Source organism: Nestor notabilis, unplaced genomic scaffold, assembly GCF_000696875.1.
Source record: "Nestor notabilis isolate BGI_N333 unplaced genomic scaffold, ASM69687v1 scaffold20241, whole genome shotgun sequence".
NCBI classification, from domain to species: Eukaryota; Metazoa; Chordata; class Aves; order Psittaciformes; family Psittacidae; genus Nestor; species Nestor notabilis.
Window position 1 is genome coordinate 19986 of NW_009913599.1, and position 16896 is coordinate 36881.

General features: G+C 37.4%; 1 protein-coding gene across 1 annotated transcript in view; it reads left to right on the top strand.

Annotated features, from left to right (window-relative positions):
* COL4A3 (collagen, type IV, alpha 3 (Goodpasture antigen)) overlaps positions 1-16896 on the top strand; it is a gene marked incomplete at its 5' end in the record, with an annotated part of 49499 nt that overhangs the window by 6815 nt on the left and 25788 nt on the right. Inside the window, 15 exons of the mRNA XM_010023276.1 lie at positions 1196-1258; positions 1734-1769; positions 1886-1927; positions 3375-3452; positions 4877-4939; positions 5128-5184; positions 8203-8247; positions 9638-9691; positions 10078-10119; positions 11413-11500; positions 12538-12573; positions 12902-13066; positions 14146-14238; positions 14988-15083; positions 15437-15507. Of these exons, the coding sequence (XP_010021578.1) occupies positions 1196-1258; positions 1734-1769; positions 1886-1927; positions 3375-3452; positions 4877-4939; positions 5128-5184; positions 8203-8247; positions 9638-9691; positions 10078-10119; positions 11413-11500; positions 12538-12573; positions 12902-13066; positions 14146-14238; positions 14988-15083; positions 15437-15507 (1029 nt within the window). The remainder of the gene's footprint in view (positions 1-1195; positions 1259-1733; positions 1770-1885; positions 1928-3374; positions 3453-4876; positions 4940-5127; positions 5185-8202; positions 8248-9637; positions 9692-10077; positions 10120-11412; positions 11501-12537; positions 12574-12901; positions 13067-14145; positions 14239-14987; positions 15084-15436; positions 15508-16896) is intronic.

The following is a 16896-nucleotide window of genomic DNA, read 5'->3' on the forward strand; positions in this document are numbered from 1 at the left end:
AATTATATTAGAAGATCTATTCCATTACAGAGTTCTACAGCATAACTGTATCTTCCTTATTATCTAATGGTCCAGGGGTGCCCTGCAGATGGATATGACCAAGTGTATGATGCAAAAGGCGATCCTGGATTGCCAGGAATAAAAACAGGTAATTCAGGTTTAATTCAGACCATGAGAGATAGATACATACATGTAAAAAAATATGTGTGTGTATATATAAAAAAATATATAAAACACATTACATACAATGTGTGCGTATTAGCTTTTGGATATTACATGTGATTTAAATGTATTACATATTTTATACAGATACAGTATTCTTTTTACAATTACCTTACTGATTTATAAACCGGAAAATAATTCTGTGTCTTAAAGAAAAAATTTAACTTTATATAATCCAGTTAATACCATGTATTCAAGGTCTTTCTGCTGACTTTACAAACCAGAGTACACCAAGACAATAATAAATTAATTTTGCCATCAGAACCAATAGTGTCTGATATGTGTAAGTGAAGCAAGATACGAAAAGTCAGGTTTCAAACAAACAATACTTCAGAAATGGAGGAAAACTGGTCATAAATTTAGGGATTTACTCCTACATATAGAATAGAACAGTTCAGTTGAAAGGGACCTACAACATCTACCATCTAGTTCAACTGTAAAATTCCACATGAAGTAAGATTGAGCAAATTTAGAGCAGCTCACCTTACAGAGTACTGGAAAGGGCAGTATGATCCATATTTAAAAAACTGAGATCAATAGGAGAAGGCAGAGCAGACATTTCTTTTGACTGTTGTAAAATAATTGGAGGACACTAGAAGGAAAATTAAAAAAATCAATTTCTTTGAAAATGAAGCTTTGAGGTATAGAATTTATTGCATAGAATATTTGAACGATTAAAGGCTTATTAGGGCTAGCAATAGGACTAAATGGATCATGAGAATATCCACAATTAAATAGGACATATGTGCTCACTTGAGTAGTTTAGTTTAGAGCAGATGTTTTCTTGTGTTTCAAAACATATGCAACCAATGAAGCAGTGAAGAGGAATTATATTTCTGTGTCATCCTGAGACATGGAAAGGAAATCGAGAGACAGAGCTGTTCCTCTGTTTGTTACACAGTTCATTGTATTTAGCACTGTGGTTTGCTCATCAACTTGCCGGATTTATTCTGTTTCTTTTTTTAACATGCAGGGTGCCCAGGGTGCTCAAGGATATCCTGGGGAAATTGGACCACAGGGCCCACCAGGAGCTCCAGTGAGCATGAATTTGTCTTACTTGTTACTTTAACCTTTGATCTTCCCAGAAACCTATAGAATTACACAGATAAAAGTACCTGACTCTCACAGACTTGTTTGAGATCTAGAGATGTATATGCAAAATCCATATCCCTCTGCACACATCTAGGGTTTGCTAGGGATTTTTCCCCAGTTTCTTTTGATTCGTTTTATGCATGATAATTTCCGTGTTTTCAGGAGAATCCTTGTCTGTGTAGACATAAACTTTAATTTATAAATAATTACCTGTAAGACCACTTTAAGTACTAGTGTGTGTAACTGTAAGAGAGATGTATATATTTGCAAATAGACTGTATAGACATTCTGTCACAACAAATTGTGGCTATAAAGATGAAAGAATAAAGCTAGTGATGCAACTCACAGGAAAATTGGATACTTCAAAACACCTACATTGGTGCTGAAGATTGTAATTTTTTTTTTTTCCTTTTTTATAGGGTATGCCAGGGAAAGCAGGACCTCCCGGACCTAAGGTAGTCTGAGATTGGTAATAAAAATGAAAACTTCCTATTATGTGTGATATCAATTAACTCATTTTATAGGTGTTCTTAAATCTAAAAAATGGTAACATTTGGGGATTTTTTTACAGGGTCTTATGGGACTGAAAGTAATAGGAACCAAAGGAAGAAAGGTAATCATATAAAATGCCTGAAGTATTTTTTAAGTTTTGTTTCTGTTTTCTGCTTTTTCTGGTATACTATGGTGAAGTGTTTGGGGAAGTAAGAACTGCGAGATAAAAATTTTCAGTATATATGCGTAAGTCTTTTATTGGAAAATGGAAACATGGCAATTCATATCTAAGTACAAACTGTTTTCATGTAAGAGCCAATGATATAAACTTCCTGATAGAAGGGTAGAAACCCAAGAAGAGCCAATAGTTAATATTTACTATCAAATAGCATTAAATTCATTTATATATTATGTGCACAGTGTTCCTAAATGTTTATCTGAGCATGTAAACATTGGTAAATATATAGCATCTGTAGACTCACAGCTTCTTATGTCCAACATCTTTTCAGTGTCAGCCTTTATGCTGCTAGAAAACCGCCCAGATTTTCAGTAAAAAGTGGATGACTTGCCATCCATACTCTTACTTGCATCCCAAATAATTGACATTAAGCTAGAAATTACTGCAAATACATATATTGACTCTCTGGACCTCAGCTGCAGCTGGAGAACTAGTGTAATCTGTCTGAATGACCTTACAAGACCCTTTCAAGACCCTGTGGCATCTCACATGCTAACTGGCCTCTACAGATTGAGCTGTGAATAGAAACAGCACTATCTGACAGTGAGAATGGTTTTACCTTGTAATTACTACTGGGCATGTGCTAGAAGACTCCTGGGAAAATTTCTGAAATAGAATTGATTATTCATTAGGATTAGCTCAGGTGAACATGGAGCATCTGGCTTTCTTATGAAAGAGTCATGCATTCTTTGATGTCACTCTGCAGTTACATGAAAAGGCATGCCACTGGCTTAAAATCACTGGGAGTTATGGATGTGGTTTTGTTGAGCTCCACAGGAAAGATCACATTTAGGATTTTCCCTGTTCTAAAAGACGCTTAATGAAAAGGTGTACTTCAATATTAATGCTTTCAGTTAAGGACACATGAAAGGTAATTGTGTCAGTCAGCACTGTTACAGGCATCTCCCTATAGTTCAGAGACTTCCGTTTTCAGTATGTCACCTGAGACAGTTAATGTATTTTATTGTTTGACTTAATCAGTTTGAGAGAAAAATTTTAAATAAGGAGATAATTGTATTTTATTTAGAGTTAAGATGGTTGTATAATTTTTAAACAAAGAGTATTAAAAATTTAAGCTAATTCTCGATACTTTAACTGAAATCAACATACGCATTTTTATATTTCTTATCTAGGACAGTGTTTTCATAGTAGTCTTAAATCTCCTATATGCCTTTTTTATTGGAAGATAAATAGGAAGCAAATAGAAATGTTACCTGTGTTAACAGCTGAGTGTAATGACAGAAAAATCATCACTATTTCAGAAGTATAGTGGTAGTAATTTGAAACAATAAAAATGCACTGCTCATACTTGCTCTATTTTTCTTTCAAGGGTGACATTGGTTTAACTGGACCCCCTGGGCCCCCAGGAACTGTTATTGTGACATTAAGTGGACCAGACAACATGACGGTAGTAAAATTGTTAAACATTACGTTCAGATAAGCCATCTTACTAGGTTTTACTTTGAGAGGATGTTTTCATCTTTATTGTTCCAATAGCATTTTCTTTTACACATCTTAACATTTCTCAGACTGGTTTAGTTAGATACCATGCTCTTATTAGAATGTGTCTGTACAGGCAGCTCAGCTGAAGCCTCTGTATTCACAATGCACATCTGCACGATGCTAAATGCTTATTAGTAACACACTTGCTGTGGATCTCTGAGTACACAAAAAGTAAAACCACTTTTAGCTTCACCAAATCAACACACATTTTCTGAATGGCTATCAAAACCACAGCTGCGTTGACCTCTGGGTCTTGCCACTGAAAGTATCAGGACATTGAGCTACCAGAGTTTCACAAAAGCTTACAAGTTCATGTACACTTCATAGTTTTTCTCATTGGTTTTAATGGAACATGAATAATTATGGGAAGTGTTGGAAAACCAGTAAGTATTGGAGAAAGGAAATATTCTGATTCAGCTTGTATTTTAATTCTTGCTTTGTGAATTAAAATTCTTGCATTTTGTCCTTACATAGAACTTAAACACCAGTAGTTTATACAGTTTTAAGTCTTCACGTATTAACAGAACAAGTCTACAACCTCTTACTGACTCTGTTTTCCTTATTTAATTTGCATATAATCCATGGAGTTATCAAAACTCCCTCTCTATTATGTGCTAAAATAAAAAGTTAATTTTGCGTCAAGACTGTACTGAGGAGGGCAGAGAATGATTGCAGAAGCAAGGTTCAACTTTTAGACCTCTTCTCTGTTTAAATCAAATCAAAACCACATGGAGCACTTCCCAGTCACAGTTCTGGAAGTTTATCATGGGGGAATGGTAGTTTTCAGAGACACTCGTTAAGGTTCAAAAACCTCTTACATAAATAGTTTGGGCCAAGAGTCTAACCAGGTAATAACTAGGCAGTCCATAAACTTCGGCCTTACAGTGACCTTAGGATGTTGCCCAATAAATAATAGTACTACACAGAAGGGTAATTTAATCCTGAGCCCACAGCAGCAAGGATTGTGTGGGTAGCAACTGCATTTACATGTTGGAGGTAACTAGCTCCAGTGAAGCAACTGAGGTGTATGTTTTTCACTTGGAATTTGTTTCCATCTGTGGGGATACTTACTCCAGTCCCTCTGAATGCAGTCACAGCTAGGTTATTTTGAACTTGCTATGCTCAGACATATCTGCAGAGCCAGTTTCTTTTTCCAACATCGTAGACTTTGGCAGAAATGCTGATATGAAGATTCTGTTTCTTAGTAATTTAAGTAGAACCATCTCTGCTTAAAGAAGTTTGATGGTAACATAAGGATTTCCTATTTTTAAAACTTGAGTGTTAAAAGATCCAAGAGACCATATTAAATTTTTACTTTCTGTGTAATAGGACTTGAAAGGAGAGAAAGGAGATAAAGGATCAAGAGGACTTCCAGGGCCAATGGGATTTACAGTAAGTGACCAGAAGTAAATCCAAATGTTCAGATGTTCTATTCTAGAATAGAATATAAATTAATAGCATTCTAACTGTACTTTATTTTTATACAATTTTTTTAAAGATAACAAAATCATAAAAGATACATTTAATTTAGAAAAGATGAGTCTCGATATATATGTATCTTGAGCATGGTTTTATTACAGGGACCAGTTGGTGATTCTCAAAGTGAAAAGGGTGACCAAGGAGAACCCGGAGTACAGGTATGTGTAAACAATTGAATACATATGTTAGTCTTACCTGAAGAGCAGTTTTGCACTAGTGTTGCTCTCCAGCTTTTGTTTCAGTGCCACTCAGTGATTTTTCTTAGATTCAAAAGCTCTTTCATGCAGTAAACCTGACCAGAGAGCTGAAAGTCAAATCGCTGTTCTTAGAGGTTCACGCACCATGAGTACATGAGGTAAAGGTCAGGTGATGGTGGATGCACTTCTGTTTGTTTTGCTATAAAGTTCCTACTGTTGAAACTTAATTAAAAAAAAAAAAAAAGCAGTCTTCTGAACAGGTACTGGCTGTATAGTGCCAATGTATTTGAAGAAGAGAATTGAAACCACTGGGTTTACTTAAGGCAGAAGAATTAAATTAGTATGCTCAACCAGCAAGTATGTGGGCATGTGAGGAAAGTTGTTACAAGAGAATTATTCTCTTAAGGGAATAATATGAGAAAAAAACCCATTTATTTTAAAAAGTATACACATTAAGAGATAACTTACTGGAGTATATTTGCATTTTGAAGGGAATTAAATAGAAAATTACCATTTCGCATTCAAATGGCTTTCAAAGTTTCAGATAAAAACTAATCAATGAAAGATGCAAGTTCTTAGTAACTTAAACTATGTGAATTTATAACAGTTTGCCAATATTTAATTAGGGAAGAACCCTAAACCCAAATAAATAAAAAATTTTTGTGACATTTTCAGAACAAAACACTTTGATACCAAACACGTTTTGATATCAATAGTAAGAATAATTTTCAAACGAAGTACTTAATTGAGTCCAAACATACATATTTTGAAACTCTTCCTGTACTTCTTGTGGTTGCAATAAATTTATTTTACAAGGAAAGGTACCAAGACAGACCAGTACTACCTTTGGATTGCTCTGTTTTCAACTGCATGGTGCTATAACGATGATTATGCTATGAAGGAACTTGATTGTTATTTTCGTTATTCCTGTACATTATGAAAACTTTAATTTTGATTTGAGTTACTGGTATAAAGTAATAGAATTTATTGCTAACCAGTGTGTGTTATTCTTCCTCCGTCTTCTGTGTTTCCTATGTCTTCTGTTTGCAAAAGCCGTGTCCTGTCATGCAGTATTTTTTAGAACTCTTCTTAATTCATCTCTCCCTTCTTCCTTTGTGGAGGAAGTGGTGGAGCATTCTTCCTTTTCTGCCTACTGATCTTGAAGAATGCTAAGAAAATACAAATTGTGTTAAGACATTGACTGACTGGCTGTTCTAAAATGAAAACGAAATGTTTCCTTTGCTGTTGAAATTACATCAGTGAGCACAAAATATCAAATGTTGAGGATTCTACGTACTAGAAGAAAACATTATTTTTGCAAGGAAGTTTGGAAACTGTTATGACATCTTTTCAACTCCCCTTCTTCTCTTACAGAGTATCATCTTTTACAAGTTCTGCCATCTTTTGAGTATTGCTGATTTTTCATGAGGCTTATATCATAATTCATGGTCTGGTCATCATTTCAAAAATTAATTTCAGTTTCAGTGATTTAATCTGTGCAAAACAAATTTCTAAAATGTACTTTCCCCCATGTTGTTCTGAGCTCATAATCTTCCACCTGCCTTTTCTCTTATCACTACCTTCCTGCTGTGGATTTTAATGGATCAGGTTCTCCTCACTTCTGCCTTCAAGGTGGCAAGCAGGGTATCCATATTCATAATTAGGTTTTCATTTCATTCTGTTTCTCTCCCCATTTCCTCCCTTCTCTCCCTTCTCTTTGGCTTCTTTTTTTGTTACTGTTGTGAATTGCTTGACATATTGTTGCCACACTAGGTACCAGGACATCAGTAGGAGGCTGCCTAATGTGCTGTGTGCCAGAGGAAACTGGAGATACCTCTGTCATGCTGCCTCCTCCTGTTTTCACTTTTCCATCTACTGCCCTCCTTCTGATAACTTTGAAGTGCACTTCCTGTTCTTTTTCTATAAATAATTTCTCTTCAAGTCATCTTTAAACCCCTTTTCCTGTAAGAGAAAAATTTCCCTTTGGTATCTTTCTTTGTTCACCATTAGAATGTGTCCTGGGTTCAGCTACAGCAGTCATTTTTTCTCCTTCTTAGTAGCTGGGGGCGTGCTGTGGTTTTGACTTTCAGCCTGGGAACAACTCTGATAACACCGATGTTTTTAGTTGTTGCTAAGTAATGTTTACTCTGACCAAGGACTTTCTCAGTCTCATGCTTTGCCAGAGAGGAGGGGGGGCCAGGGGGCAGCAGAGGCAGGACACCTGACCCAAACTGGCCAAAGGGGTATTCCATACCACAGCACGTCATGCCCAGTATAGAAACTGGGGGGAGTTACCCGGAAGGCCCAGATCGCTGCTCGGGTCGGGCTGGGTATCGGTCGGCGGGTGGTGAGCGGTTGTGTCCTTTTCCCTTGTTATTCCTCTTATCATTATTATTGGTAGCAGTAGTGGTTTGTATTATACCTTAGTTACTGGAGTGCTGTTATCTCAACTCGTGGGAGTTGCATTCCGCCGATTCTCCTCCCCATCCCTCCGGGAGCAGGGGGAGGAAGGAAAAGGGGGGGGAGTGAGCGAGCGGCTGCGTGGTTCCAAGTTGCCAGCTGGGCTTAAACCACGACAGAATGGCTGTTAGCTGCTGTATTATCATTTGTCTTGCTTCTGCAAGGACCTGATTTTGCACCAAGCTTTCTGCACTTGCCTGGCACTTTGTGCTAGTGAAGTGTCTGCCTCAACTAATCCTCCACAGTAAAAGGAATATCCAGGGGGATATCTTATGATAATACCAGTTTTATGAACATTAGTTATGATTAGAAATAATGAATATTTTAAAAATAACCTTAATAGCTTTTCAAAATCCTAAAATACAAAGACCTTTAAAATACAGTTACCTGTTATACTTGGGGGGTTTTATATATATATATGTATTTATTTATTTTCAAAGAGTTGTTACACCCTTTGAATGTGATGACCCCTCTTAGGATCTTCTTAATTTATTTTTACTTTATGTTTTTCTTTTGTAGGGTAAACCTGGAAAAGATGGTGCCCCAGGTCCACCTGGCTTACCGGTAATGAAGGAAAACTTTTAAGTGTTTTCTAAGTAATAGTCATCTGTTTATCATGGTTGTATCTTCCTGTCACAGCTTTTTCTCGTTACAGAATGTGTTTGAAAATGTTGATTTGCATACACTGTGAAACATTTCCTTTTACACAGCTGTCTTTGGGACATACCGTGTCGTCACAGATGTATGCAGGAGAGAGAGGCTCAGTTCATAGATGTTGTCTCTTCTGTGTAAAATAAAAAGACCTGTTGCTTACTGCTGACTATCTAATGAGTTTGAGACATGGTCCAAGTTATGACAGATTAATTCTACTGAGTTTAATTCTGTTTAGTCAAATTGAAATTTTTGCAAAAGGCTTATACTTTCACTTCAGCATAAATCAAGAAGCAACATGAATAAGTTTTAATCAGTAGAAACAAAGACATTCTTTTAGAAAGGAAAGTTATTGTCAAGGTCGCAGCTGCCTTGGCCTGAAATTAGATGACTGATAGATATTCAAACTACCATCTTGTCATCATATAATTCTTAAAATGTGCTATTTATAACCAAAATTATCTCGTTTGTGTACTAATTCAAAAGTTATTCAAATGTATTTGGAATACTGTATTCAATTGGTTAAACGTTCAATCTTTTATATTCACTTCCACTTTAATAACATTGTCAGGGTCACAGTGACCTTACAAATAGCTTATCAAAATCCTTATCATCAGAATAGGCCATTTCACATATATCTTACTAAGACATCATCATGCCAAAATGACCTTCGCAGACAGTCTAAACACATTCCTGTCTGATAAAGAATGTGGAATGAGAAACCGCAAAGGTCTACTGCCTCAGTGAACAAAAAACTTTCTGTCATGAGAAAGACATGACAAAAGTCATGTTCTGTTCCCATTTCAACTATACTATCAGTGCATTCAACTGCATAAGACCTTGCATGTATATGTTTGCAGAAAGCCTTAGCAGCAGTCTGCACTATCTTCCAGTGTAGTCTTGCTGACACACCTCTTGAGATCACCACCATCATGCCGACTGACCAGGTTCTGGGTGAGAGAGTTGCTGAATGCATTGTGTTCCATTTCTTCCCTTTTAGAAATAGTAGTTTGCTGAGGGAAAACAGACTAAAGCCTCCTATACTTGTGCTGTCTGGAGAGGCTCCAACTTGGGATTGGTGGAGTGTGCTGTTACAAAGGCAGGTTTAGATGAGGGACCAGCAGTATTTCCTACAGACAATGGAATCGTACCCCAAAGCAAGCCTTCCCCTGAGATTTCTTCCCCTGAGCAAATCACATTCACCTTGCCACCACCATGAAATATTAAAGCTTTCCTTTTTATACCTTACTGATGACAGTGCTAAAAGATTAATCCTCATGAAATTGTGTACTGTCACCTGCAGGGACAAAATGGTGAACAGGGCAAACCAGGACTGGCTGGCAGGCAAGGAGCTAAGGTATAGTCTAATGGTTTTGTTGTTTTTGAGGATGAAGATATGGTATGTTTTGGGGTTATTATATCAGATTTTTTTATCACTGTGTATACAATGTTTTACTTTACCTAACAGATGACAAGTAATGTTTTCATGGAATAGGGAATGGATTGGCTGAAACAGATCATGTGTTTGAACTGGTGCCCATCTATGCCTGCTTGAGGTGTTCTTGTAGTTTTTGGTGTATGTGGCTGAATAGTTACGCAAGGAACAGACATGGGGGTGGTGAAGGACTGGTCAGGAGCAGAAGTTCTTCTTTAATGTTATAAGCAATGTACTGAAGTAACCGTGGATACCAAATGTCATGGGTTATTTTTAATAAACAAACCCCTCTCTGTCCTCTCATGAAGGGGAGGAAAGGAAACACTGGTCCACCTGGAGCTTGTGGTCGAGTAAGTATAAATTATCTCCATAATACAGTTTTCTAAACTATATAAGAATAAGCAAACTGATTGTAAGAGGCAATAACAGATGTCCCGTGATGCTCTAACTGAGCCATGGCTTTCTCAAAGTACTGATGTTGCAGGGAATCTCACAGAGATGGCATCTTCCTTCATGTGGAGCTGGATGCATGACTGGGGCCTGTTTAGACCTCATTCAGTTCCAGCAATTTTGCCAGGAGATTGAAAACTCACAGAACATTTGCAGAAATTCACAGGAGTTAATTTTCAAACCGATCTCTGATCAGCTCCAGAATAGGAGATGTTAATTTTAAAATCCTAAGGATAGTTTTTATAGAAAGCAAGACATACTATGAGTAAAATTTCTCTGTCTAGTCATACTATCTCACTAGTGGCTTTCTTAAAGGCCCCATGCACACCTGAGGGAAACCTTCTGCCCAAATTGTTCAAAAGAAATAACTTTGTAAAAGCTGAATCATTTGTGGCATTGACATTTTTTGAAAAGCAATGATTTTCATTACTCTATAGGAGCAAAGTGAAAAATTTTATCTTTAAGCAGCTTTTTATTAATTTTAAAATTGGTGCATTAGTAGTCAGTTTAAATTTCAGCATGATGTTTACATATCAAGGCACAATAATTATTATAATACTGATTTTCCAGTAGTGGTGCCATGCAAAATAATTTTGAAAAGAACAAAAATTTACAGTTATAGAAAAAACAGTTACAGCCAATTGCTTTTTGATTTTTGCCTGTCATTTGTAGAGACTTTGAAAGATTGTAACATTAAACTTCAATAAGTATAAATTTTATAGGAATTAACTTTTAATGCATATGTGATTTAAGTAGCAGATTTTTCTGTTTTCATGTATGATTATTTAAAAGAGTAGTCTAGATATAGCTGACGGTGCTTTAAGCCAATAGAATAGACTAAGTGACTCGTAAAGGTTTCCTTCAAGAATATTTTCTATTTCATGCTACTGTAATATTCATGACTGAGTTTCCAACTTAAACCGTGCCTGTATAAGTGCATCTGCAAGCAGTTCTCTGGGAATTGAGGAATTGAGCTGAAATCCCTATTTGTACAGGTCTGTTAGCATTATCTGCATGTAACAATTATGGTTTCATTTCTGGCTGCTTGTACTTAACATGTAATTAGGAAGGTCTTGTGGTGTCATAACGTCAGAATGATGAGTTCATAACATTGTTTTAACTAAATGGTCACAATGAGGTACTGTGCTTCTCCATTCTTACTATTCTTTCTTTTTTTAAATCTTTCTCTTAAGACTGAATATTATGATAGTGTGGTTGGTGAAAAAGGAGATGAAGGACCCCCTGGACCTCCAGGACCAAAAGGTCAACGTGGCATGCCTGGTGAGTGGAATATCAAAACCAGAAGCTTTTAGCAAGAGCTGTCCACTCAAAGGGCTTGTTGCAGGTTAGGTTTTTGGGCAGCTGACAACCTGCTTCTGCCTTTACAAAAGTATTTCCAAATAACTTAACATCAAACTGCAGAATTGAAAAGTGTCCTGAGACTTTGATTTATGGCTATATTTCCTCTTGAAAATAATGATGCCAGCACACTTCCTTGCACAAATAATTGAGTTGTGCACCTAAGCTCACTGACATCCTGTCTAATGACCATCAAGGCGGTAAGTTTCCTGTTAAATGTAATGCGCTCTTTTTTTTCCTTTTCTTTTCTTTCATAGTTTATCTTACGCCATTTTTGTTGCCTTTTCCAAAATAATGATCTGCAAGTTCTTATTTTGGCCATGATGTAAAATGAAAATGTACTGATTTTTTATTTGAGCTGTGTCACAATATAGCAAGGACTTGCAGGGTGAACTCTGAGGCAGCATCTTGTAGGGTGTATCTTTAGATAAAGTTAGAACATCCAGCAAGTCCTTGCCTTTTGTGTTTTGATGTTCTAACTTTATGAATATTTGTGTATCCAAGTGATTGTGTTTCATTCAGTGAATACACTTTGTTGTTATAAATATATTTTCATACTTCCAAGGGATGGCAACAGGAAAGTTGATCCTGGCAAAGGTATTCATGCGTTGTTAAGAGGTAGTATCTTTACTAGAGCAAATAATAGTGGTAAAAAGAAGCAAGTTTGCAGGCCTCTAAGCTGTTCTGAAGTAATTGAGTGTATCCCCACCCAAGACAAATATGCAGGATCCTATTCCTACCTATTTTAAACATCCATATCTTGCCAGATTTCAGTGAGAATTATCAGTATTGCAATAGTTACGTAAGTAGTAGGTGCCTACTTGGGCAAACTCAAATTCTTCAAAAATAAAATAAGCTCAAAATGCAGAAGCCCAAAGTTTGCAGTCAATATTACTGAATAGTGACTTTGCAGAGTATAGAGTGGTTTAACTCGAGTTTTAAATACATTACTTTTGCAGGGCCACAGGGTCCTCCCGGAGATGCTGGTAGACCAGGTACGTGTAATGATCCAATACCAACAAAAAAATACATTATTCTTCCTGCCTGTTTTACTGAATCAGCTTAGTGAAATCTTAATTGCAGATGACTTTAAACATATCTCTTAAGTGGTAAAAAATCGTCACCCAAAAGCTTTGATGGGACAGGTATTTAAAGAGGGGTTAAAGATTTTTAAGATGTTTTTACATTCTCATTGTGATTATTTAATATATTACAAGATAAAAAAGATTTGTGGGATGAACTCAGTATTTTGTCTCTTGCTCATCCTATTGTTTTGAAATTCCATTTCTTCTTTAACTCCTGTATTTTCTCCTCTTTGGTTAGGTGTGTCAAGACCTGGTCTGAGAGGTCCCCCAGGTTTTCCTGGGCCAAAAGGAGCAAAAGGAGAGAAAGGACAAACTGGCTTGTGTATTGTAGGCCCTCCAGGACTACCTGGTATGACTGGCAGACCTGGTTCTGTTGGATTACCAGGTCCTCCAGGACACCCAGGTAACATTTCAGTATTATATATATAATAAATAAGAAGAAATGCAGAGTCAGCCCAATAACTAATGTATGAAATTATATAAATACATTACTTACAGAGTATATTCTGAGTAATATGGTTGAATATAATTTCTTTTTGAAGTTTTGTTTTAGGATATTCATGAACACACATATGTAGTGAATATCTGTGCTCCATTGCTAATGAAAGTCTATGGGGAAGATACAAACACTTCCCAAAATAAAAATTTCTCACCTTTTTGTATAACCATGACTATAAAATCTACATAAAACCAGGAGAGACTAATGAGAGAAAATCTGTTCTTTAATTCTTCTGAAAGATGTACTAAATCTGTAAGACTAAATTTGGGGCTAATTTGGAAGCTAGAGATCACTTGCATGATCCAGAGGTCTTAGTGGGCCTTAGGGCAGTTTTGAAGTTCTGGCAGCATGAAAATAGTGAAAGCAGTAGCAGTTTATAAAACTTCTAGAAAATGTCTTAACTAGGAATACTTCTTTAACTAGGAGTAACAACAGCAGCATGTTTATTTTAAATGTGGTATGGCCAAAACAAGTTTTTCTGAACCGATACCAGTGCAATGCTTTGCTTCTCTCTCTGAAAAATACATCTATCCCCCAAATGTATTACCTTAGGAAGAGCTTGGTGCATGCTCTGTTTTTCCACAGTAAGAGTAAATACAGCAGAATAATTCTGTCAAAGATACATCAACAGCATTAATAATTTAGTCCTATTCATGGTAGAAGAGAGCATTATATTTCTATTGATTTAAATAAACTGCAAATACTTTCCCAGAAGGGACTATGCTTTTTAAAGGCTGGACAAATGGATCCAACAGTCTGCTGAGACTTACTTCAACATTACCATATTTATCCTCAAGTACTTCTAGTTACAAGTGGTTTGGATTTGTCCAGGTAGTTCTCTCTTTTAAATGAATCATACAGTATCTCAAGTTGGAAAGGACCCATAAGGATCAGAATACTGCCTCCAGCTCATCCCCTTAGCAACAAGAAAATTGTGTGAATAATCTGCTGATATAATGTTGCCATGCTCATTTCATCAACAGGTAGAGTAACATTTAGAACAGGCCTACCAGGACTTCCTGGAGAGCCAGGGTGTACAGGACCGCCGGGACCTCCAGGAGATACTGGCATGAAAGGTCAGTTTCAGAACACCGTTGCTCAGAAATAGATGGTACAATCCAGTAATCTTTGTGGATCCTCATGAAATTTTGAATTTCAATTACCTCTTAAGACATTTGATGAGTTTAGAGATTTAAGAAAATTCGTTAGGGGTAGCAAATGTCTTCCTTCCCTTAAAGTAAACAGCAGCTGAAAGAGCAGTGCATGTGCCAGTGCTGCATCTCAGTTGTACAGCACTGTAGCAGGGCGTAGATCTTCACTGGAATAAACGGTTATTACAGATTGGTAGGGTTTTCATATTGTCCTGTTGGTAAGTTCAACACTAACAGTTGCTCTCTGAGAGAAGTTTCCTTCTGCACATTTCACCACAGAAGCTGCTGAATCTCTTTATCATTTGCTACTCATTAAAGTCATCCAGGCTGTTACAGAGCCATGTTAATTTGAAGCCTATGTCGCTGTCATCTTTTGAGAGAATCTGACTTATCAGTGGAGTGGCTGTATTGAAATAGTTTACTAAAACTAGACTTGAAAAAAATTAAGAGATATAAACTGAATGTTCCTGCATTTTGAATTAACTGTACTAAGTTCTGATTCACTGTCTGACCACAGGTAATTTTGTAAAGTGTTGGAAGTGATCTTCCAGCAAAATTAAGGCTATGATTCTATTGCTCTCTGGCCAAATAGTGTTAGCCATCATCTGTAACAAACTGTGTAACACATTAATTAAGTTGGGTGTGGAACAACTAATGAATGATTTTTATTTTAGGTGATGAAGCTTACGTGTGTACTGATTGCAGCTATATTCCGGGAATTCCTGGTCTTCCTGGTTCTCCTGGGCCACGCGGCCAAGATGGCATGCCTGGTAAATTACCTTGCTTTTCCTAACGGGATAGTAGGAAAGGCCAATGGTTTTGCTTTTAGCATTAGAATCAGTATGGACTTGTCTGCAGCTTGCAGTCCTTAAACTAGCTCTGACTTTGTGATGAGTGTGAGAGCCTTATGCAGCTCCATCCATTGATGGGAGCACAAGCCCTAAAAGAGGTGAAGTTAGATTGCTAATAGGCTTAGGTACAGCCTGGAGCCAGGTCAGTCTTTGATGGTGTGGTAACTGTAACATGCAAAGTCATTCAACCTGGGTGTGATTATCAGAGCTTATCAAGATCCATGTCCTTTTTTTTTTCATTTTTCTTCACAAAATAGCTGTTTCTTTTGCAGGTAGAGCAGGAACAATAGGTCCAAAAGGTTCTCCAGGTTTTCCAGGAGCACCAGGGTTTCCAGGAGCTCAAGTAAGGCTTTGCTTTTTCAAATTGTTTTTCAGATCCCGTAAGAATTATTTCAGAGAAACCTCATGGCTGGTTTTGCATGCATTGTCATACTGGGTGATCTCAACAGTTTGCTTTCTTTAGTAACAGATGTGTCTGCATAGGAGGGCTAGGGAGGTCTCTACTATAATGTATGGCTGACCTAGCTTTACATTAACCTGTTTTGCGCAGTGCAGCAAGAAGTACAGCCCAGGCAGTGAGGGAGGTAAATACCTTTGTGATTAATCTGTTCTGCATTTCATGATGGCTAGACTGCTTCTGCCTGGTATGGGAAGTTTACTTCAGTTCATCTACATAATTCTGTGATCATGGCAGTGGCTGTAATGCATATACAGTTTTGTATGCTGTAATCTTCATCAGACTTCTTACTTATCTTGTTCCCAGCATGCTCAGGACTTGCTAAAGTCTCAGCTGTGCAGAGAAACTTGCTTCTCATAGTACCCTCTTTATGGCTGCAAAGGACATTCCCTGTGGGGAAACATTATGAAGAGGGAAGGCTGACACCTGCTGCCACAAACATGCCATTTGGTTGTTATAACTTGTGCCTGTAGTAGTAATTATTTATGGGAAATTACAGTTGGTGCTGTCTAATAATAAAATGTCATGCACAAGTATTCGTTGCTGTACTGGTGCAGAGTAAGTTCTGGTAACAGGCTTTTCCAGAAGGCTTCCAGGAGTTCATGAGCTCAAAATCACTAAAGCCCTGCATGCTTTTAGCTTGTACTGATTTTGGCTGTGATAGAGTACCCACTGAGGGTACCTCTCTAAGGAGGAAAGCAGCGAGAGAAATTAACTATGAACAGAGCCAACTATGGCAATTATAGTGTCCCTGGAGAGATACTGCCATGTGTAGGAGAAACCTCTAGAGGCTGAGAGAGGTGGGCCTGTTTAGCCTGGCAAAGAGACTGACTGAGAAGGAATCTTCTCAATGCATACAAATATCTTATAGGTGGGTGTCAAAAGGATGGGGCCAGACTCTTTTTGGTGGTGCCCAGCAAGAGAATAAGGGGCAATGGGCACAAACTATAACACAGGAAGTTCCATCTGAATATGAGGAAGCAATTCTTTATTTTGAGGGTGATAGAGCACTGGGACAGGCTGCCCAGAGAGTTTGTGGTGTCTCCTTCCCTGGAGATATTCAAAACCTTCCTGGACACCACCCTGTGCAACCTGCTCTAAGTAAACCTGCTTTAGCAGCGGAGTTGGACTAAATGATCTCCAGAGGTCCCTTGCAACCCAAACCAATGTGTGATTCTGTGATTTTAAGTGATTATCTTGTCCTGCCACCATAGAACAACAAGGTAGCTAACAGTCTGATCCATTAAATGATTCTGCATTATTTCTGCTTATAGT